The 23,827-nt window shown below is 38.3% G+C and overlaps 1 protein-coding gene across 3 annotated transcripts in view; it reads right to left on the minus strand.

Moving 5' to 3' along the window:
* actr3b (actin related protein 3B) overlaps positions 1-23,827 on the minus strand; it is a 355,031-nt gene that overhangs the window by 147,870 nt on the left and 183,334 nt on the right. The window contains exon 13 of one of the 3 annotated variants that reach the window (XM_069914796.1): positions 1,000-1,135. The exons of the other annotated variants lie outside the window; for them this stretch is intronic. Coding sequence (XP_069770897.1) covers positions 1,132-1,135 — 4 coding nt within the window. The 3' untranslated portion in view covers positions 1,000-1,131. Of the gene's footprint in view, positions 1-999; positions 1,136-23,827 lie in introns of those variants that run through there. 3 annotated transcript variants of the gene reach the window in all.

A 23,827-nucleotide genomic window follows, 5' to 3' on the forward strand; every position in this document is an offset into this window, starting at 1 on the left:
AGATGTAGATTATGTGTAGGAACATTTTTACACTCAGTTTGGCTTTGTAATAAGGTTCAACCATTTTGGCAAAAAATTAGGGGATTTCTTCAAAAATTATTTAAGATCCAATTTTTATTAGATACAAAAAAAAATTTGTTGGGTTGTACTGTCCCATTTACTGATTTGGGGTTGGACAAGTTACAGACAGCTTTTCTTCGTCTAGCATTGGCTGTAGCACATAAATGTGTCGCGACTTCATGCAAAGATGAGGCTGAGGTAAATGTAACTCGTTGGCATAATGAGTATTTATATGGAGAAAATCACATAATTTGCATGATAATTATGACTTTTTTATTAAGATGTGGTCGCCATATTTGAAATGTATGAGTTTAGTAATATCTTAAATTGTTGTATGTGTTTCTTTTATGATGTTTTTTGTTTGCTTCCCTTGCGGAGTTTGCTGAAGGTGGGTGAAGGGGGGATGGATTAGTTGTAGTTTTTCATTTTTATATTATGGACTTTTTTTTCTTGAAAATTTTAAATAAAGTTTGAAAAAAAAAATTGGATAGATAGAAGGATGGGTTGGGGTGAGGGAATGGTCCAGATATAGATCAGTGGGACTAGGCACAATAAACTAGATGGGCTGAAGGGCCTGTCTCTGTGCATACTGTTCCGTGGTTCTAAATGTAAGGCATGAAAAAATAAATTTGCATGGATTTTAAGTAGAACAAAAATAAATTAAGTATCAGAGAAATCAGTTGAAATTAGTTTGAAATGTTATATTTTTCGTTATTCAATTGGCACCTTCTCTTCATTCAAACTGTGTGAAAGCATCACCTGGTGGCAAAGATGATTATAGCAATCACTGCAGCACAATTCAAAACTGAAGCAGTACAGCAAATATTTCATGTGTATTACATATTTCATGTGTATTACATTTTAATGTAGATTACATGAGGATAAACGGAAACTTTGAACCAATTTGAAATACATAATCTTGGAAAAACAAGTCGCCATCAGCAGAATCAGGAAGGATTCCCACCTGTTCCCCACCTGTGTTTTAGGTTCCAAGTAATACCTCGTAATTTCCGTGTATAAAGCAGACGCACCTTGCCCCAGTGACTGATCCCAGAACCTTGTCCATTATTTTCACCTGCAAACAATTGGCAATTCTTACTTGTGCAATAAAACAACAGCAAATTACAAACTGATGCAACTTATACACCAGTATGAATATCTGATAACAATTAGACAGTAGAATTCGTAGAACGTAGAACATCACAGCACAATACAGGCCCTTTGGCCCTCTATATTGTGGCAACCTACCAAAAAAAACTAAACCCTCCCTACCTCATAATCCTCTATTTTTCTTTCATCCATGCGCCTGTCTAAGAGTCTCTTAAATTCCCCTAATGTTCCAGCCTCCACCACTATCCCTGGCAAGACATTCCAGGCACCCACAACTCTCAGTGTAAAAAACTTAACCCTGATGTCTCCCCTAAACTTCCCTCCTTTCACTTTGTACAGATGTCCTCTGGTGTTTGCAATTCCTGCCCTGGGAAAAAGGTGCTGGCTGCCCACCTTATCTATCCTCCTCAGAATCTTGTAGACCTCGATTTAGTCACCTCTCATCCTTCTATACTCCAAAGGAAAGAGTCCCAGCTCTGCTAATCTTGCCTCATAAGACTTATTTTCAAATCCAGGCAACATCCTCTCCATAGCTTCCACATCCTTCCTATAATGAGATGACCAGAACTGAACACAATATTCGAAGTATGGTCTCACCAGAGATTTGTAGAGTTGCAACATGACCTCACAACTCGAACTCAATCCCTTGACTAATGAAGACCACCGTCCCATAGGCATTCCTAACTATCCTATCAACCTGTGTAGCAACATTGAGAGATGCACTGTATGAATTTGGACCCCAAGGTCCCTCAGTTCTTCCACACTGTCAAGTGTCTGACCATTAACCCTGTACTCTGCCTTCAGGTTAGACCTTTCAAAATGCATCACCTCACACTTATCCAGATTGAACTCTATCTGCCACCTTTCCACCCAACTCTGCATCCTGTCTATATCCTCTTGTAACCTACGACAACCTTCAGCTCCATCCACAACACCTCCAACCTTTGTATCATCCTCAAACTTACTGACCCATCCTTCCACTTCTACATCTAGGTCGAGGGGTGGCCAACCTTTTAATTTTTAATTTACTCATACAGCATGGTAACAGGCCATTTTGGCCCATGAGTCCGTGCCGCCCAATTAATTTACATCCCCCAGAATGGACTTGTGTGCCAAAATGGCCTGTAACCGTGCTGTATGTCTAAATTCAAAATTAAAAGGTTGGCCACTTCTAGGTCATTTAGGAAAATCACAAAGCCATGGTCCCAGAAGAGATCCCTGCAAAACTCCACAATTAAGTACTGAAGTTTCAAGACATTACTTGTTTATATCTCTACTGTCACATTTGTTCAAATTTCATCAAAGGTAACTTAAAATTATTTTAAAAATAAAGAAATTCTGGAGAAACTCTGCAGGACTCTCAGCATCCATAGAAGTAAAGCTATATTACTGATGTTTCGGGCCTGAGCCCTTCTTCAAGGTATGAGTAAAGAGCAAGGAGGCGGCTGAATTAAAAGGCTGGGAGCAGGAAAGAAAGGGGAGGAGTACAGTCTAACAGACAAAAGGTGATAATCGGATGTAGGTCGGATGACAGGCACAAATTGGTTTGGGAGCGGGGTGACTCTGTGGATGCAGTGTTGGAGAAAAGGAGTCAGAGGAAAAAGGAAAAAAGAGAAATGAGAGAGAGAGAGAAAGAGAGAGAGAGGTGAAGGGAAGGAGAAATAGATGGCGGGGGTGCTAATGGAAACTGGAGGTCGATGTTAATGCTATCCAGTTGGAGGGTGCCCAGAGGGAATATGAGATGCCCTTCCAATTCGCAGATTGTCTCAGTCTAGCAGTGCATGAGACCATGGACAGACATGTCGACATTATAAAACATATTACCGAACACTAATGAAGTAGAAAATGTTTCTAAACTTAATTTTTTCAATTATCTGACTTCAACCGTCATTGACATCAGCCACAAGTACCCCATATCTGCTAGTTTCTCTTTCCAAACCTTCTGGGCCAAGTGGCTTCTCGGAGTTAAACAAGGAAGTCTGCAGCTGCCGTACCTTATTTTTGACAGTGGGTTAACATAATGTCCTTTTCCTCTATAGACACCAGTAAATGTCTATAGAGGAAAGGGACACCCCAGTGATCCTCTCAGCTGTTTTAATGATTCTCTTTATAGGTTTCTAGTCTGACGCTTTGCAGCTACCGTACCACACAATTATGCATCCAGACAGGACACTATCAATTGTGTTCCTGCAAAAGGTTGTCAAGATGGGGGCTGGTAGCCTTGCCCTCCTCAGCTTCCTTAGTAAGTGTAGGAGCTGCTGTGCAATTCTGACTAATGTGGAGGCATTGTGAGTCCAGGATAGGTAGTCCTTTACATGAACGTCATTGAACTTTGTACTCTCCAGTCTGTCCATGACAGAATTAAGTTTTTTTTAATTTTTATTTTTCACACTTTGAACCATATTAACCTAAATACACACAAACATTTCCCTCTTGAATATACACAGTGTCATTTTCTCCTCTTTGCCCCATCCCTTCCCACCCCCCTTCAAACCCATTAAACGTTCAACATATACAATACAATAAACCTATTAAACAATGTCATTACACAATGAAAATAAACAAGAAAATTGTGTCATCTACTTTTATACACTGGGTCAGTTCATTTCGTCTTCTTCTCATTCTCCATGTACGGTTCCTAAATTTGTTCAAATAATGTGACTTTATTTTTTAAATTATATGTTATTTTTTCCAATGGAATACATTTATTCATTTCTATGTACCATTGCTGTATTCTCAGGCTCTCTTCTGATTTCCAAGTTGACATTATACATTTTTTTGCTACAACTAAGGCTATCATAATAAATCTTTTTTGTGCTTCATCCAAATCGCGTCCAAATTCTTTACTTCTTATATGACTTAGAAGAAAGATCTCTGGATTTTTTGGTATGTTGCTTTTTGTGATTTTATTTAATACCTGATTTAGATCTTCCCAAAACTTTTCCACTTTCTCACATGCCCAAATTGCATGTACTGTTGTTCCTGTTTCCTTCTTACAGCGAAAACCTCTGTCTGATACTGTTGGGTCCCATTTATTTAACTTTTGGGGCTTGATATATAGCCTGTGTAACCAATTATATTGTATCATGCGTAACCTCATGTTTATTACATTTCTCATAGTTCCGGAGTATAGCTTTTCCCATTTTTCATTTTTTCATTTTTTATCTTTATGTTTAGATCTTGTTCCCACTTTTGTTTGGGTTTATAGCTTATTTCATCATTTTCTTTCTCTTGCAGCTTGATGTACATGTTTGTTATAAATCTTTTATGTGGCACATATTCAAAACTGCTTCCTTCTGGTAACTTCAGCCTGCTTCCCAATTTCTCCTTCAAGTAGGTTTTCAGTTGGTGGTATGCAAACATTGTACCATGAGTTATTCCATATTTGTACTTCATTTGTTCAAATGATAATAAATTATTTCCCAAAAAAAACAATTTTCTATTCTTTTAATCCCTTTTCTCTCCCATTCTCTAAAGGAAAGGTTATCTATTGTGAAAGGGATTAGTTGATTTTGTGTCAATAATAATTTTGGTAGTTGGTAATTTGTTTTTTTTTCCTTTCTACATGAATCTTCTTCCAAATGTTGAGCAGATGATGCAATACTGGTGAACTTTTATATTGCACCAGTTTTTCATCCCATTTATAAAGTATATGTTCTGGTACCTTCTCCCCTATTTTATCTAGCTCTATCCTGGTCCAATCTGGTTTTTCCCTTGTTTGATAAAAATCTGATAGATATCTTAATTGTGCTGCTTTATAATAATTCTTAAAGTTTGGTAGCTGCAAACCACATTGTTTGTACCATTCTGTTAATTTATCTAGCGCTATCCTCGGTTTCCCCCTTTCCATAAGAATTTCCTTATTATTTTCTTTAGCTCAAAGAATTTCTCTGTTAAGGGAATTGGTAACGATTGAAATAGGTATTGTATCCTTGAGAAGATATTCATTTTAATGCAATTTACCCTTCCTATCAGTGTTAGTGGTAAATCTTTCCAATGTTCTAAGTCATCTTGTAATTTCTTCATTAATGGCTGATAATTTAATTTAAATTATGGGATGCAATGAAAGCCTTCATCAGAGGGCAGATAATAAGTTATGTAACTAAGATGAAAAAGGACTACAATCGGGAAATTGAACAGCTGGAAAGGGAAATACAGAAAAAGAACTAGCAACAAGGGAAGATACAACAAAAAGAAGAGAATTGGCGGACAAAAAAAATACAAAACACTACAAACGTATAAGGTGGAGAAGAACATAATGAAAATAAAGCAGAAGTATTACGAGCTAGGAGAAAAAAACGCACAAAATACTAGCTTGGCAACTTAAAACAGAACAAGCTAAAAGAACGTTATTGGCATCAAGGAAAAAGGACAAACAAATTACATATAACCCAACAGAGATCAATGAAAACATTAAGGAATTCTACGACCAATTATACCGAAAGAAGACAAAAAAGATGAGTTTCTAGCTAAAATTGAACTACCGAAATTGCAAGAAGAGGAGCAAAACAAATTGATGAAACCATTTGAAATAGAGGAAATACAAGATATATTAAAAAAGCTACCGAACAATAAAACGCCTGGGGAGGATGGACTCCTAATAGAATTCTATAAAACATTTAAAGAGTTACTAATTCTTACTCTCCTGGAAGTAATGAACCAGATAGAAGAAACACAAAACTTGCCAGATTCATGTAAAACTGCAATAATTACAGTAATACCAAAGGCGGGGAAAGATCCACTAACACCAGCATCATATAGACCAATATCTCTACTTAACTCAGATTATAAGATAATAGCAAAACTATTAGCAAACAGATTGGCCGACTGTGTACCAAAAACAGTAAAACTAGATCAAACTGGATTTATTAAGAAAAGACAAACAACGGACAATGTTTGTAAGTTCATTAACTTAATCCATGCAGTACAAGGAAATAAGACGCCAACAGTGGCTGTTGCTTTAGACGCAGAGAAAGCCTTTAACAGAGTAGAATGGAATTATTTATTCAAAGTACTACAAAAATTCAGCCTGTGAGTATGTCTGACTTTGATTGACATGGAGAAATGATTTTGGACCTGCCTCTTGCCCGGCTAGTCAGGTGACCCTCCCAGCTGCAGGCACATGGAAACTATCCTTACTTCTGGTCAGCTTCTTGTCCAACCTGTCGGGTCACTCTCTGTAGTGTTGATTGTGGAGGGTCATGTGACCTCTCCAGAGAGCCTGAGATTGGAAGTGATCTCACTGGCCAATTATGGGTTAGTTCTACCCACCTGTGAGACAGATGTGTGATTGGTCCTCTGGGTGTTTATCAATTGTTAGATATGCCCAAATGTGAAATTGACAAGCGATTGGTCTAAGCAGTTCACATGAACAGGCCCTGCATTGAAAAGCTACAGGTGGAGCCTTCTCATTCTCTTTTAGGACTGCCTTAAGACTGCCAGCCATGGGGGAGCAACAGAGGGCCAATTGCAATGGTTCCGTCCCAGATTCTGAGCAGTGGTTGATGCAGGATTCAGATTCAGAATCAGAATTTACTGTCATGAGCAAGTCATGAAATTCAGTGTTTGGCGGCAGCATCAAAGTGCAAACATTCATAGTATAGCCTTCTTACGACATTACTATAAATAAAATTAAAATAGTAGTACACAAAAAGTAAGGCAGGGTCTTTGGTTCATTGATTATTCAGGAATCTGATGGCAGCCGGGGAAGTAGCTGTCCTTGAGCTGATGAGTGCTCATCTTTAGCCTCCTGTACTTTTTTCCCGATGGTAGCAGAGTGAAGAGGGTGTAGATGGGTGGTGGAGGTCCTTGAGAATAGAGGCTGCTTTTTTAAGACACTTCCCCATGTAGATGTCCTCTATGGAGTGAGGTTTTGTGCCTGTAATGTCACACCAGGTTCATTTGATATACTCTCCTTGATTGTTGTAATTAATTTACTGTTCATTAGAGTGCTGTGCCTATGGGTGGATGAGCATTGTGTTTTTAACCCTTGCATTCCCAATCTGGAGTTGAGAATGTTTAGCAGTGATTTATTTGCACCCAATGGTTAGTTATTTGTGCATTATACTGGGTTAGTCTCAGTGAGTATGTGCCTTTTTGTGAATTCTCCTGTGTGTAAATGAAGACCGTGTCCAGCCTTGATTCTCTTTAAATCCGTCGAACCTATTCTTGAACACGACATCCTCTGTGTGGCAGTAAGCTTCACCAAGAGGTGCTCGGACTTTTCAACAAGGCAGCCAGTGAGGCTTTGCAGCAGATTGATATTGCTGGAAAAATGGCAGCAGAACTCGTCCCTCCAGTGTGGCCTGGAAAAATGGGGCATAGACATAACAGCCATAGTGCCGGATAGTGATCCTGTTATGCTGACATCCACCAACAATCTGGAGTGAAATACGAAAGTCTCCAGGCACTGTGATTGTAGTAAAATCACAAAAGTGGTGGAGGAACTTAATGCAGTTGCAAGGCCTGCTGGGATCCTCCAGCCATTTTGCGTTTTTACCTCCATCACAGCATCTGCAGACCTTCGTGTTTCACAACTCTTATCATTTCTTCCAACTTACTCCATTCAGACATTTAATATCGTCTGATCTCCCCTTTACACCTTTCTTGAATGAGCTGTTCTATTTTTCTGGACTCTCTCAGTATCTGAGTTCCGCACTTACAACATCAGGCTTGTTTGTTTTCTCTACACCCTTTCTTTGGCAACCTTCTCGACATGAAATACCTTAAAAACTCACCACATCCTAATTGCAATCTAATCAAATGACAGATCAGATTAGAACTTGTTGTGAGGGTTAATTTTTAGGAAATAATGAAAGCTTCAACATGACATTTCACAGTATTTATTTTTAGAAGCAGTTTTCTGAATTGGACCAAATAAAGACCTCCAGGGCAATGTTCCCTCTAATTTTTAGTCGTCAAATCTTAAAAGTTGTGTCAATGTTTTCCTTTTGACGCAAGTGTGTGCACCCTGAATGTTTGTGCAAATGTAAACTTGATATTGTTTCAAGATCATTTTGGCACAGCCTATCTCTCACAGCGAATAAAACTGTATTGGCATGTTTTAATACAAGTATGATTGCATTCTACGAAGTAATGAATTTAGTTAAGATTTTATTATATACTTTGAACTACTTTGTTCAGTTTGTTGTTCCATTAAATAAAACATCAATCAGTGTTTCTTATTTGTATGTGAAGGAATGAGTAAATAAATTAAATATCAATCACACCACACACACACAAATTCTTATCATTAAAGTTGCTGGAAATTATTAAATCAAAATTCATTCAATTACAAAGCTAGTGACAAAATATCCAATGCTTAATGTGAAAATCTTCACACATTTATGTAGGTTTACAAAATATTTGACATAAAACTGCCCAAAACAACAACAGAATAACATACATATTTAAGTCACTCCGTTATTTTTTTTCTCTCTTCTGTCTTTGGTACTTACCCATTCTTTTGAAACTAACTCGACCCATTGGTTCTCAACCTTTTTCTTTCCACTCACATTCCACTCTAAGTAATCCCGACGCCATCGGTGCTCTGTGATTAGTAAGGGATTGCTTAAGGTGGGATGTGGGTGGGAAGGGAAGGTTGAGAATCACTGCTCTAGACCCAACTGTTACTGAAATATTTTCCTTGCAAACAATTGTCATTGGCCCATTTCCTTTAGAGTTCTGAAATGGTGCACATAATACGATTAAAACAGTGGTTTTCAAACTTTTTCTTTCTACCCACATACAACGTTACTAATCACAGAGCACCTATGGCATAGGGAATACTTGAAGTGATATGTGAGTGGAAAGAAAAAGGGTTGAGACCCACTTATCTAGATTAATAGAACTTCCATCCAATTGATAGCTTTTGATTCTTATTTGCATATCCAACTGTTTCTCATCTTGTTTTTACGTTGATTCAGTAGGTTCACAGTCCTCACTAGATGAAGGAAAATTTCCCCCAAAGTCCATCAACTTTGCCAGGTTGCAAAACTGTTAATTTTAAAGTACAAATGCCACCATTTGAGCTAAGTTTGAAATCAGTTAGGATTTCTTTTTTTTTTGTACAGAGAATTTTAAATCATTAAACTGTTTAACTAATACAGCATTTTCATCTAGAAAATTATGATATTTTAGACATAAGGCATTAAATTGTGTTACGGAGTCCAGATAACCCCAAAAAGCAGCAGGAATACATATGCACCAAAACACAGGGTTACTTAAACAAAAGTAGTTTTTAATTATAATTGAACAAGAAAACAGAATTAAACTTTAGAAAAGTGGGCTGAAAAATGGCAGATGGAATTTAATGCTGATAAGTGTGAGGTGCTTCATTTTGGTAAGAAGAATCAGAACAGGAAATACGTGGTAAATGGGAGAGCATTGATGAATACAGAAGAGCAGAAAGATTTAGGAGTAACGGTACATCGTTCCCTGAAGGTAGAAACTCACGTGAATAGGGTGGTGAAGAAGGCTTTTAGTATGCTGGCCTTTATCAATCATTGCATGGAATATAGGAGTTGGGAGGTGATGTTGAGACTGTATAAGACGTTGGTGCGGCCTAATTTGGAGTTCTGTGTGCAGTTCTGGTTGCCTAATTATAGGAAGGATATAAACAGAGTGGAGAGAGTGCAGAGAAGGTTTACCAGAATGTTACCTGGGTTTAAGCATCTAGAGTATAGGGAGAGATTGGATAGATTAGGTCTTTATTCTTTGGAGCGTAGAAGGTTGAGAGGGGATTTGATAGAAGTATTTAAGATTATGAAAGGGATAGACAGAGTAGATGTGGATAGACTATTTCCGTTAAGAGGAGGAAAGATTAAAACAAGAGGACATGAGTTAAGAATTAAGGGGCAGAGGTTTAGATGTAACATGAGGGGGAACTTCTTTACTCAGAGAGTGGTAGACGTGTGGAATGAGCTTCCGGGAGAAATAGTGGCGGCGGAATCAATTGTATTATTTAAGAAAAGGTTGGACAGGTATATGGATGAGAAGAAGATGGAGGGTTATGGGCATTGTGCAGGGAGGTGGGACTAGAGAGGGGTGTTTGGTTCGGTGCGGACTAGAAGGGCCTAATGGCCTGTTTCCGAGCTGTAAATTGTTATGTTATGTTGTGTTATTACTTAACTACTTAACTCCCCCCTCTAATACTAAGCGCAGGTGTGTGTAATGTATATTTAAGATTAGAAAAGTTCTTTGGATCACAGTCCAATCTCACTGGTTGCAGGCAATTCTTGTACTTTCCACAGAAGTTAGCATTAACGAAGTTCACCAGTCTTTGGTGCTTAACAGGCAAATGGTTGCCACTCAGGAGGGTTCTTGCTGGTTTTCAGAGAGAGATTCTTTTTCCAGTACATCCGCAACTGAATCCTTCTCAATCAATCTTGCTGTCAAAACTTTCCCCCTTCAGGGTTCTCCAGATAATCCTTTCTTTCAGGTCACCTTTCAGATCACCAATCTTCTCCTTTGACCAGACAGCCTTCCAAAGTTTGCCAGCTTTGTCCTTCTGGAAATAATTTCTGTCACTCCTCTCTCTGTTTCACACCGTCCCTCTCTGAGAGCAAAATAGTTCTTCTCTGCCTGCAAAGATCACATGCTCTCCCAGGCAAGCTGCTGTCCATACTTTGTTGCCTCCTGCAAAAAACATCCTGCAAAAGTCCTGCAAATATTCTGTGTTTTAAAATGTGTGTGTGCAAGCTGCTCTAACAATTCCTCCCAAACCACCTCTAAATACTCTATCACACCTTCCCCCTTTAAAGGGAATTTTAACTCAAGTTAAAATTAGTTTTAACTAAACTGTCTTAAAATTAATAAAGAGATAACAATACACAATATATAACATGTTATAATACAGTAATTCAATTTCAAGAGTATTTTTATAAATGATCAATTTTAACACCTTGACAATTGGCAATCACGTTATTTACACCCCTGATATGGTTAATTTGCAGATCATATTCTTGTAATATCAAACTCCAGATTAACAATCTTCTGTTTTTATTCTTCATTTTATTGAAAAACACCAGAAGATTGTGGTCAGTGAATTTAACAATAGGTTTATGAGAGGTACCAAGATACACGTCAAAATTCTGCAGAGCAAATATGACAGCTAACAGTTCTTTTTCAATAGTGGAATAGTTCCTTTGATGAACATTTAATCTTTTTGAAAAGTAGGCAACTGTATGGTCAATTTCATTATGTTTTTGCAATAAAGCTGCACCTGCTGCTCCCTCACTGGTGTCCACTGCTAAAGAAAATGGTCTGTCAAAATCAGGAGATTTTAAACACAGGGCAATAGCATAGCATCTCCTTTAAATTTTCTAAAGCTGTCTGACAATCTTTAGTCCACACAAATTTCTCCCCTTTCTTCAAAAGATTGGTTAAAGGAAGAGCAAGCTCAGCAAAATTTCCTATAATATCCTGCCATTCCTAAAAACCTTCTCACTGCTTTCTTGCCATTGGGAATAGGAAATTCAGAAATTGCATTCACCTTAGCTTGAATAGGTGCAAATTTGCCATGGCCAACTGCATAACCCAAGTATGTTACCGTGGCATTTGCAAATTGACTCTTTGCTAAATTAAAAATTAAGTTTGCTTTAGATAATCTTGCAAACAATTTGTCCAATTGCCTTAGATGTTCTTCCCATGTGTCACTCTTTGTGACCAAGTCATCAATATAAGCATCTGTATGAGTTAACCCTTGGATTACCAAATTAATCATCCTCTGGAAAGTTGTTAGGGGATTTTTCATGCAAAAAGGTAACATTATATTAGTATAAACCACATGGAGTTACAAAAGCTGAAATATTCTTTCCTCACTCAGTTAAAGGCACACACCAGTAACCCTTCAACAAATCCAACTTAGTAAGACATTTAGCTTTGCCAATTTTATCAATACAGTCATCTATTCTTGGAATAGGATAAGCAACTATTTTAGTTACTGAATTAACCTTCCTATAATCCATACAGAACCTAAGAGTTCCATTTGGTTTTGGTACCAGAATACAAGGAGAACTCCAATCTGAGTTTGTAGATCTAATAATGTCATTCCTCAACATATATTCCACCTCCTGATGCATGATTTTACTCTTTTGAATGTTTATTCTATATGGGTGTTGTTTTATGGGATTTGCTTCTCCAACATCTACATCATGGTAAATCACTGATGTCCTTTTTGGAACATCAGGGAACAAATTTGTGTATGTTAAAAGTAATTCTTTCAACTGCATCTGCTCTTGTGACTTAAGATGGCCTAACTTTTCCTCCAAATTTTCCAAAATTGCTGCGTTAGACAGGCGCACAGGAACCCTGGTTTCTTTAAGGTGACCTGCACAAAATTCTGTTTCCATAATCTGATGATCCACCATCTCCTCAACTCTGTCAACAGCCGACACCTCTGATACAGATTGTTCTCCACTACCCTTATTCTCTAAATAAGGCTTCATTAACAATTCACCCTCCAAGTCATATCCACAAGCCATTTCTTTAGTCTCCTGTTCAGTTACTACTTTCTCCCTTAAGTCCGTTGCCGAATTAACTCTTTCCTTGACAAAGAGAAATCCTCACTCTCACAATGACCTCGTTCTTTCAAAAGAACGTCACAAGTACTGGGAAAATCTTAATTAAATGGATTTTCTTCAGCTGTCATCATTTTCTTAGTCACAGATCTACTTACCCGCATATGCAGGATATATCTCACCATCCTCTCTAACCACATCCTTACTAGGCTGATTTGTTGATCCTCAAACTGACCCAACATTATCCTCTCCCAAATCATTCCCCAACAAAAATGAGACACTCTGCATGGGTAACTTTGGAATTACTCCTACTACAACAGGTCCATTGACTAATTCTGAATTCAGCACAACCTTGTGAAGTGATATTGTCTCTACCTCACCTCCAACACCTTTAATCAAAGTTGTCTCCCCTGTGTCAGTCCTTTGATCCACAGTTAAAACACTTCCCAACAACAATGACTGAGCAGCCCCAGTATCTCTAAGAATTTTAACTGGAACCTGTGGTTCTCCCTCCTTTATTGAGATAAAGCCCTCTGACACAAAGGGCTTGAAAACATCCATGACCTCCTTACCGGGTTTGGCACCTCTGCTCTCCTTAAATTCCACTGTTTGAATACATGCTTCTGGTAAAAACCTGTTTTTCTCTTTTCTTTTTCAAGACTAGACAATTCGCAATCACATGATCAGGTTTCTTACAAAAATGACATACAAATGCAGAAGTTCTGTTCTTTCCTACCTTTCCTTCATGTTTTCTTTTAACTTTTTCTCCAGACTTTATTTCAGGCCTATTATCCTGCTCCGTACTAACCTTTATTAATCAGTTCCACATTTGGATCATAGTCCAATTTCACTGGTTGCAGGCAATTCTTGTACTTTGCACAGAAGTTAGCATTAATGAAGTTCACCAGTCTTTGCTGCTTAATAGGCAAATGGTTGCCACTCAGGAGGGTTCTTGCTGGTTTTCAGAGAGAGATTCCTTTTCCAGGACATCCGCAACTGATTCCTTCTCAATCAGTGTTGCTGTCGAAACTTGCCCCCTTCAGATTTCTCCAGATAATCCTCTTTCTTTCAGGTCACCTTTCAGATCACCAATCTTCTCCTTTGACCAGACAGCCTTCCAAGGTTTGCCAGCTTTGTCCTTCTGGAAATAATTTCTGTCACTCCTCTCTCTGTTTCAAACCCTCCCTCTCTGAGAGCAAAATAGTTCTCCTCTGCCTGCAAAGATCACATGCTCTCTCAGGCAAACTGTTGTCAATACTTTGTTGCCTCCTGCAAAAAGCATTCTGCAAAAGTCCTGCAAATATTCTGTGTTTTAAAATGTGTGTTGCAAGCTGCTCTAACAAATCCTCCCAAACCACCTCTAAATATTCTGTCACACTTGTTTATCCCCAAATGTGAAGTCACAATCTGCATTTGCAGAGAAATCAAAAGTTGACCATTCTTGTACCTCACCTTCAGGAAACCTTTCTTCTAAATGAACACATAGACAATTTATAAATGTCAACAGCGAACTTGTATCTACTGTGACATTTTCTTCATGTTGATGGCTTAGCCAAACTTTAACTTTGTCAGTCCACAAAACATTATCTCCCAGATTTTGCTTTATCTTGTTAATTTTGCCTCGTGCAAAATGAAGTGAATCAATTGCGGTCAGGCCACTCTTTTGCAAAATCTTGCACAGAGTAGCCGGTTCTACAAAGTCATCACTTAAGACTTGTAAAGCTACCTTGTATGTGATGTTTATCAATTTCTTGTGACAGGTGTAGCCACAGGGTCAGATGAGTTATCTTTTTCAAAGTGTGTGATGGGTAATGACGGGTTTTGTTGCCTGAGCTTTTGTACACCATCCAAATGCGATTTACTTGCCAAATGACGCTTCAAAACGTTTCCAAATATCATCCCTCTTCTTTCCTCTAGCAAACTCTCCAGCAACTTTCCAATCGCAACAATACAAACAGATAACTCCAGTCTCCAATCACACAAAAATATTTCTTACAGCCGAACGTTCATGACCTCGTTGTAGCAATTTTTACTATTTTGTTAAGCCATTCAACTTTACACAAACTTGCAGTTCTTTCGCAATTCTTTTGTATTCGACATAGTGAATAAATTTTTTTCAATGAAAACTCAGTAAGCTACCTACAGAATTTGAAACAAATCTTCATAAACTTTACGATATGAACACCATCCTCCAAACATGGCTACACCTGTACTGGAGCTTCCTTCACCTGACACCCCCCCACCCCCCCACCACCAACCCCCTTGATTTTTTTTTTTGCCTATCTCTCTGTCTGGCACCTGCCAATCTGCCTCTGTCCATCGTGTTTCACCAATCCCACATGATGCCCCTGTCTCACCCCCACCCCCCACCATGCTCTTTTAAGACTTACTCAGATCTTGAGAACCATAGAACATTGGCCCAAAGAGTAATAGTGGATACCTCCTCCATGATAATCCTGAACACTGATCACTCCCCCAATGTGGTGTACTCAGCCCCTTAATATATTCCCTATACACTTATGACTGTGTGAACAATCAGTGCTCGAACTCCATCTACAGGTTTGTAGATGACACCACCATGGTGGGCCAGATCTCAAACAGCAAGGCGAAGGAGATTGAAAAATCAAGTGGCGTGGTTACAGGAATAACACCCTCTCCCTCAAGTTGGCAAAACAAAGGAGCTGTCATTAGAATATAAGAAATAGGAGCAGGAGTCGGCCATCCGGCCTGTCGAGCCTGCTATTCCATTCAATGAGAACGTGGCTGATCTGATGATAGGCTCATTTCCACCTACCTGCATTTTCCCCATATCCCTTACTATGTAAAAATCTTTTCAACCTAGTCTTAAATATATTCACTGAAGTAACTTCCTCTGCTCCATTGGGCAATGAATTCTACAGTTTCACCCCCTCTGGGAAAAGAAGGTCCTCCTCATCTCCATCCTAAATCTACTACCCTGGACCTTGAGACAATGTCCACTAGTTCTAGTCTCCACCCTCCCCCCCCCCTCCCCACAACCAATGGAAACAACTTACCTACCTCTATCTTATCCATGGCATTTGTAATTTTACACATTTCGAAAAATCCCCTCTCATTCTTCTAAATTCCAGTGAATACAGACCCAGACAACTCAATTGCTCCTCATAGGTTAACCCCCTCATCTCTGGAATCAACCTGGTCAATCAGAGCCTATCAAAGTGAAGCAAAACAGCAGAGAGGTCATGGACTGTAAAAAGATTACTGAAGAGGTGGTGTCTGGAAGCAAATAAAGGCAGATAAAAGGCAGGGTCCAAACCTTGAGGAAGGTGAGTATGGAAGCAAAGTACGTAAAATGGGTGATGTGCCAGAGGATTGGAGGAAAGTTTATGTCAATCCATGATTTAAAACAGATTCCAAGAATAATCTGGGTAATTATACACTGTTGAACCTGACATCCGTAGTGAGCAAGTTATTGGAAGGTATCTGAAGAGACAGGATATAATGTGGTAAACCAATGTATGTATATATTTACCTGTCTGGGCACACCCATTAGCCTTCTGTACCTGTGGCCCTCCCACTGGCTCCTGAATAAAGGTGACTGTTCCACACCCCCCTCCTCAGTTTGGGACTGTCGACCAGCAGGGTCGTGGCCTTCATTCTATTGTAAATAAAAGCCTATTAGTTTTGCTCAATTTCAGTCTTTTGAGTCATTGATGGTGCATCATTTACTAACTACATTGATGGACAGAGACTGATTGTTGTGGAGTAGGTTTATGTAGGTCTGGACACCATCATGGGCTGAAGAAAATGGTTGGGGGAAGGGGTGTTCTGTGAATGGAGGGGGGAGGGGGGTGAGGGAGTTCTGCAATTGGAGAGAGAAGAGGGTAGGGAGCTGGAGGAAAGAAGACAGAAATGATGAAGAAAGGGAGAACAGGGAGTATTAATGTTTTATGGACTTTTTAATGTATGCGTTTCTTTCCAATGCTCCAGTTTTCTTTGAGAACCCTGGGTTAGTTGTCTCGTTATTGCTTCAATAGGTCACTGACAGAAGAATCAAAAGAGAGAAATAAAAGACCACAAGGGAGAATAAGTTGCAGGGATATAGTGAGGGAGTAATTTAGCACAGGTGGCGAGCTGGAATGGACCCAAATCTGTAAGAAATCTGTAAATGAAATTCTCATTCCTTAACATTGATTGGTAGAATTTATGGCAATCCGCACTGCTCCAGGGGAACCTGTCAGAAACTCTACCCAATGATCATTTGTTGAGCAAAGGTGAGTATTATGCCAAGATAGTAAAAATATGTGGGATTACTGCACAGGAGAAGGAAAATCAATTTCAATAATGGCTAGACTTTGACAGAATTATTGTACATGTCATATTAGAGGTGTAGATTTACAGACTCATTATATTTTATTTAGAAATATCTCATTACATTACAAATAATTTTATTGGACCAACAATGAACAATAATGTGCATGCAAGTTCAAAGGTTTATTACAATATCACATGCACTAGCTACATTTCTGCACTGTCCCTTGATTGGATAGTGCAAACATTCAGGTTCCACTTCTCAGCACCTGATCCCCTCAACCTTTACTGGGCTTTCTCCATTTTTTGCTCCATCATTAGGAGCATTAAGTGTATGGAGCTGAGATTTACATCTGTCTGTTCCGAAAGCTTAGTTTACCTATTTATTTCAAGCAGATTATGTCTGAAATTAAATGTCTTTTTTATCAGAACTTTATCAGATAAGGGATACACAGAGAATGCAGAGTAAACCTTGTGTGATGGAATGTTTTTGGGAGATAAATTGTTAAAATTGGAGTAGGTTACATACATACACTTTAAAACAGATCTTATTTAAAATACTGAAGAATTCATATTCAGTGTCTTTACGGAAACTATGGAGAATGCTATGCACATTTCACAAGTAGATGTTAATTGAAATGGTGTCATGAAATGAATGGACTGAAGACGGGTCATCTGTGTTGGACATTTCTGACCTCTCTGCAAAGTGCTCACTCAAAGATCAATGAGAGGTTTGTTTACCTAAAACAACAGATGGGAGCAAAAGACGAACTCCTGTTGTTTGCTGGAGAAGGTTAGGAGTTTTGCAAGTGAGAGAGAGAAGGACATGTGGCTGGCAGTTGGAATCTGAGATGAAGAGAGAGAGAGAGACGGCTGAAACAGTGTCAGCCAGGAGAAGATTGTTGGAACTGAAACAGAAGTTCCAGAGTGGTGGATGGCTGGAAGTGCTATCTGCCTGATATTTCTCTTGGAATAAAAGGGACAGAAATGAACTCTGTGGTAGCCTGAAACAAAGAGGTTATCATCTGGAGAACCCTGATGGGGCAAGTTTCATCAGCAAGACATTGAGGTGACTAATGGTGGTACCTCAGTTGTGGAAATCCTAGAACAACTCTCTCTGCAAACCTACAAGAACCTTCCTGAGCAGTAAACATTTACATTTCAAGCACCAAAGCCTGGTGAACTTTATACATGTTAAATTCTGTGCACAGAATAAGAATTGCCTGCAACCAGTGAAATTGGAAGGAGAAGTGAGATTGAACTGTGAACCAAAGAACTTTTCTTAAATTTGCACACACATCACATACATATGTGCTTCGAAGGGGGGTTAAGTTGGGTTAGTTAAGTTGGGTTAGTTGGGTTAGTTAGAGATGTTAAAGTTTGATTCTGTTTCCATGTTTAAAGATAATTAAAAACAACTTTTGTTTAAGTAACTACTTGTCTTGGTGATTGTCTATTGCTGCTGGGTTTTGGGGTCCTTTGGGCTCGTAACACTTGTTTCAACAGAATTCAAAGGTTTTTTTTATTTTTGCACTGAGACATATCAATAACAACATCCCCAAGTGATCCACAAAATATACATAGTGATATTTTTTCTTTTCCCCCACTTCCTCTCTCCCCTTCCCCACCCTCATCAAAAATCAAAAAATGATAAAACACTTAAAACAAAGAAATAACCAAAAAAAGGAAAACAAAATTTGTATCGTCTACCTTCACATATTTAAATCTTATTCTGCTCATAATTATGTTGTTTTAAGAGATGGAGGTTTGTGGTCAGCATTCTCCGACATATTTTATGTACGGTTCCCAAATTTGTTCAAATAATGTACACTTCTCTTTCAGATGGTATGTAATTTTTTTCTAATGGAATACACTTGTTTATTTCTGTACCATTGTTGTATTTTTTCCAATTTCCAGGTTGTCATAATACATTTTTTGGCTACTGCTATTGCTATCATAATAACTTTTATTTGGGCTTTCTCTAATTTTAGTTCTAACTTTTTGTCTTTTATATTATTTAACAGAAAAATTTTTTGATCTTTTGGTATATTATTTTTTGTGATTTTGTTTAATATTAGGTTTAGATCTTCCCAGAAAGTTTTTATTTTTGAGCATGTCCAAATTGCATGTAATGTTGTTCCAATCTCTTTTTTTGCAATGAAAACATCTATCTGAGGCTGTTGGGTTCTACTCTTTTAATTTCTTTTTTTTTTGTTCGAAATTTATTTATAGTATCTCCATACATTCATTTCAAATTGACTTAGTATAATATTACATAACAGATACTAAATAATTTTCAAATTTTCACCCCCCCCCCCCCCCCACCACCTCCCCTAACCCCTTAGGAAACCACCTTGTGGTGGTTAATTCCCAAAAACCCAAATGGGTGTGGTATAAACCACAAGTGGCATATGACTTTTGGGAGAGAAGTACCACCCCCTCCCCCCCCCCCCCAGGCAGACAAAATACACGTATAAACCGAAAAATCATCATATCTTATATCCATAAAACCCCGGTCCATCAATTCATAAACTCCATCATAAACTCTTTTTTTTGAAAATCCAAACTTGATATTAAATTTTGCACCCTTTCCACCCTCCCAACACTGAGTTAAACATTGTTTACAATCAATAAAAGTTATTTTTTAATTTTTTTTCAAGTCTTCCTGAATTTCATCCACTGAATTAAAACACCTCTGAACATCCCAGTTCAACACCAAATCTTCCATTCTTCTCAGTCTCAAGTTGAATTTGTAGCTTACTTTCAAAAAAAGTTTTTTTCAAATCTTTTAAAATTTTCTTGAACATAATTCCTTCGGTCTTGATCTTCTAAAGCATCAATGTTTTTCATAAGTTCTTTCTTCTGTGTTTCCCAATTTAATACCAAATTTTCCACTTTGTCAATCTTCTCAATGTTAAGTTGAAATTATTGTTTATTTTCAAGAAAAACTTATTCAAAATGTTTAACTCTTCTTGGACATTGCTCCTTCGACTTTAATTTTATAAATCATCAATCTTGTTCATAGTTTCTTTCTACTGAATGTCCAAATTTAATAATAAAGTTACCGTTTTTTCCAATTTTCTCAATATTAAACTGATCTTGTTGTTTAGTTTAAAAAAAACCTTTCCAAAACTATTAAAATCTGTTTGCAATGTATGCATACTCACAGATAATAAATTCACTCTTCCAATATTCCATCCAAAAAAAAATCACTGATAAACCTTATTGTAGGTCAAGGAGTTCCATATATATGTTTATCTTCAGAAAATATTTCAAATATTTCAAATCAACATTCGTCGCCATCTTTCAAAAAGGAGTCCGAAATCAACTTTAATAAGTTCTGTTCTTGAGAAAATTCCAGCACCAACTCCGGCTCTGTCTGGGCAAATAGGTCAAATTTCTTCCAAAGTCAAAGAATGTAATTTTGTTCTGTATTTATAGATAATAAATTCATCCTTCCGATATTCCATCCAAAAAAAATCACTAATAAACTTTAATGTTATCTGGATTTTTATAACTCACGGCCAACCAATGCCAATTACTGCAATTTATCTTCATAAAACATTTCAAATCAATATTCATCACCATCTTTCAGAGGGGTGTCCAAGGCCAGCTTATCCGACAGTCCAATTAATGAGCTCCGTTCTTAAGAAAATTCCAGCCTTGACTCCGTGGTTCTGTCTGGGCAAGTAGGCCGAGTTTCTTCCAAAGTCGGAGAGTGTAGTTTTGTTCTGTATTTGAACTCTATTTTCCTTAATCTTTGTTGCCATTTTAAACTAAAAACAATTGATAAACAAAACAAAGACTTTAACAGAAAAGAAATATTCTTAAAACGGGTATTTATATAACTGCCTGGGGGAGACCGGGAATGCACGTCCGCTCCCTATGCCATCTTGCCACGCCCCCTACTCTTTTAATTTCTGAGGAGTAATGGATAATGTGTGTAGCCAGTTATATTGATTCATACAAAATCTACAATTTATCGTGTTCCTCATTGTTCCCATGTTTCGTTCTTTATTTCTGTGTTTAAATCTTTTTCCCAACTTTGTTTTGGTTTATACTTTATTTCATCTTCTTTATATTGTAATTTGGTGTACATGTTTGTAATAAATGTTTTAATTCTCATTGTGTCTGTGATTAAATATTCATAATTGCTACTTTCTGGTAATCTCAAGCTATTTCCCAATATATCTTTTAGATAAGTTTTTAATTGGCAATATGTAAATATTGTATTTTGTGTTATTCCATATTTACCGATGGAGTAGTGCCCAGAGAAGAATAGCCCTCTGCAGAGAAAAGAAAAAACAAAGCTGGACATAAAAACATAAAATGCCTGAAAGATAAAGAAACCAAGAAAACCCAAGAGATGGCACCAAAAAAGGAAAAGACCAGAGAGACAGATAAAGAAGAAGACAGGAAAACAGCAGAAAGAAAAGAGATAGGCCTTACCTTAAAAAAAGCACGCTCGATCTCCGAAGCCTTTGGAAGCCCAGCTGGACAATGTCCCTCCTTGGAACGAACTACAAAAATGGCTCACAAAAAGATGGACAACCGCGCATAACAAAAAGGACACTGAATTAACAGGACAAAATTGAATTGGCAGAAAAAACCGGGCAGATGACATTGCGGCAAGAAGAGGTGAACAGAAGACGAGAAGGAAATAGAGTGAGAAGAAAAAGAAGACTTACATGGAAAAGTGGAAAGTAAAAAAGATAAACAGTTAATAGATAGAGAATATTTTAATGAGCAAATGAAGATATTAAAGGAGATTTTAACAACAGAATTTAATACAATAAAAATAAAAATGGAAAAAGCTGAAGATAGAATGCAAAAACTAGAGCTGGCCATTGCAGATATAAGAAAAAGAACAGATGAAGTGGAAGAAAGTCAGACAGCTGTAGAATTAGAAATGAATGAACTAAAAGAAAAGCTGAAAGATAGAGACAACAAAATTAAAGAGATACAAGATCAGTTAATTAAAAAAATTGATGTGTTAGAGAATTATAACAAACGAAACAATATAAAAATAGTAGGCGTACAAGAAGGCGTAGAAGGATCGGATATAAAGGGGTTCATAAAAAGATGGATCCCACAAGTCTTGGAAGCAGAAGAACTACGAGATAAAATAGAAATTGAAAGAGCTCATAAAACATCGGCACCAAAGCCTTATTCAAACCAAAAACCACGTTCCATAATAATAAAACTACTAAGACACACAACAAGAGAAAAAAATATTAGAGTGGGCAAAAGATAAAGTAAAAGAAAATAAGCAGCCTCTGGAATATAAAGGACAAAAAATATTTTTCTCTCCAGACATCAGCTTTGAGCTCTTAAAGAAATGGAAAGAATTTAACTGGACAAAGCAGATACTATTGAAGAAAGGATATAATTTTAATCTACGACATCCAGCAATATTAAAAGAATTCAAAGTTTATTGTCAGAGTACATCACATACAACCCTGAGATTCATTTTCCTGTGGGAAAGGCAGAATTTCTACTTAATGGTAACTGTACACTGTACTCATTAAAAAAAATACAAATATAAAAGAGAGAAATGCAAACAAAGAAAATGTAAACAAACAAGCAATTCAGAAAAAATAATATTCAGTAGTAAATAATGTGAAAAGAAAGAGTCCTTAAATGAGTCCCTGATTGACTTTGTTGTTGAGGAGTCTAATGGTGGAGAGTAGCAGCTGTTCCCGAACCTGGTGGAGTGAGTCTTGTGGCACCTATACCTCTTTCCTAATCGTAGCAGCAACAACATACCGTGTCCTGGGTGGTGTGGATCCTCAATGATTGTTGCTGCTCTCCATGTTCCCCGTCAATTTTCTTGACGGTGTGGAGAGTTTTACCCATGATGTACTGGGCTGCATCCATTACCTTTTGCAGGGGTTTCCACTCAGTTATTGGTGCCCCCATCCCAGGCTGTGATGCAGCCAGTCAGCACACTTTCCCGTACACATCTGTAGAAGTTTGCCAAGGTTTTCAATGTCATGCCAAACTGCCATAAACTCCTGAGGAAGTAGAGTCATTGATGTGCTCTTCACTGTGGCATTAGTGCTAAATAAATGCCTCTTAAATGTTGTGATTGTATCTGATTCTACCACCTTCTCTAGACATACCATCTAAATAACAACAATTTTCTGTGTTAAAAAAATCCCTCAGATCCTCTGAAGTTCCTATGTCCTTTACCTGTTAGCCTCTGCTCCTCCCCTGTCCCTTCCTCCCTCCTCTGCTCCTCCCTGTACCTCCCTCCTCTGCTCCTCCCCTGTCCCTTACTCCCTCCTCCCCTTACTCCCTCCTCCCCTTCCTCCCTCCTCTGCTCCCCTGTCCCTTCCTCCCTACTCTGCTGCTCCCCTTGACCCTTCCTCCCTTCTCTGCTCCTCCCCTTGACCCTTCCTCCCTCCTCTACTCCTCCCCTTGACCCTTCCTCCCCTGCCTTTCTCCCTCCTCTGCTCTTTCCCTTGACCCTTCCTCCACTGTCCCTTCCTTCCTCCCCTGTCTCTTCCTCCCTCCTATGCTCCTCCCCTTGACCCTTCCTCCCTCCTCTGCTCCTCCCCCTTGACCCTTCCTCCCTCCTCTACTCCTCCCCTTGACCCTCCCTCCTCTGCTCTTTCCTCCTATCCCTTCCTCCCTCCTCTGCTCATCCCCATCCCTTCCTCCCTCCTCTCTCCTCCCCCTGTTCCTTCCTCCCTCCTCTGCTCCTCCACCTTGTCCCTTCCTCCCTCCTCTCCTCTCCCCCACCCCCACTCTTTTATTCAGGCACCTGCCTGTTTTTTCTTAATCCTGACACAGGTCCAAAACATTTGTTACTCTTTACTTCCTGTGGATGCTGCGAGACCTGCTGA

Source organism: Narcine bancroftii, chromosome 1 (genome assembly GCF_036971445.1).
Source record: "Narcine bancroftii isolate sNarBan1 chromosome 1, sNarBan1.hap1, whole genome shotgun sequence".
NCBI lineage: Eukaryota > Metazoa > Chordata > Chondrichthyes > Torpediniformes > Narcinidae > Narcine > Narcine bancroftii.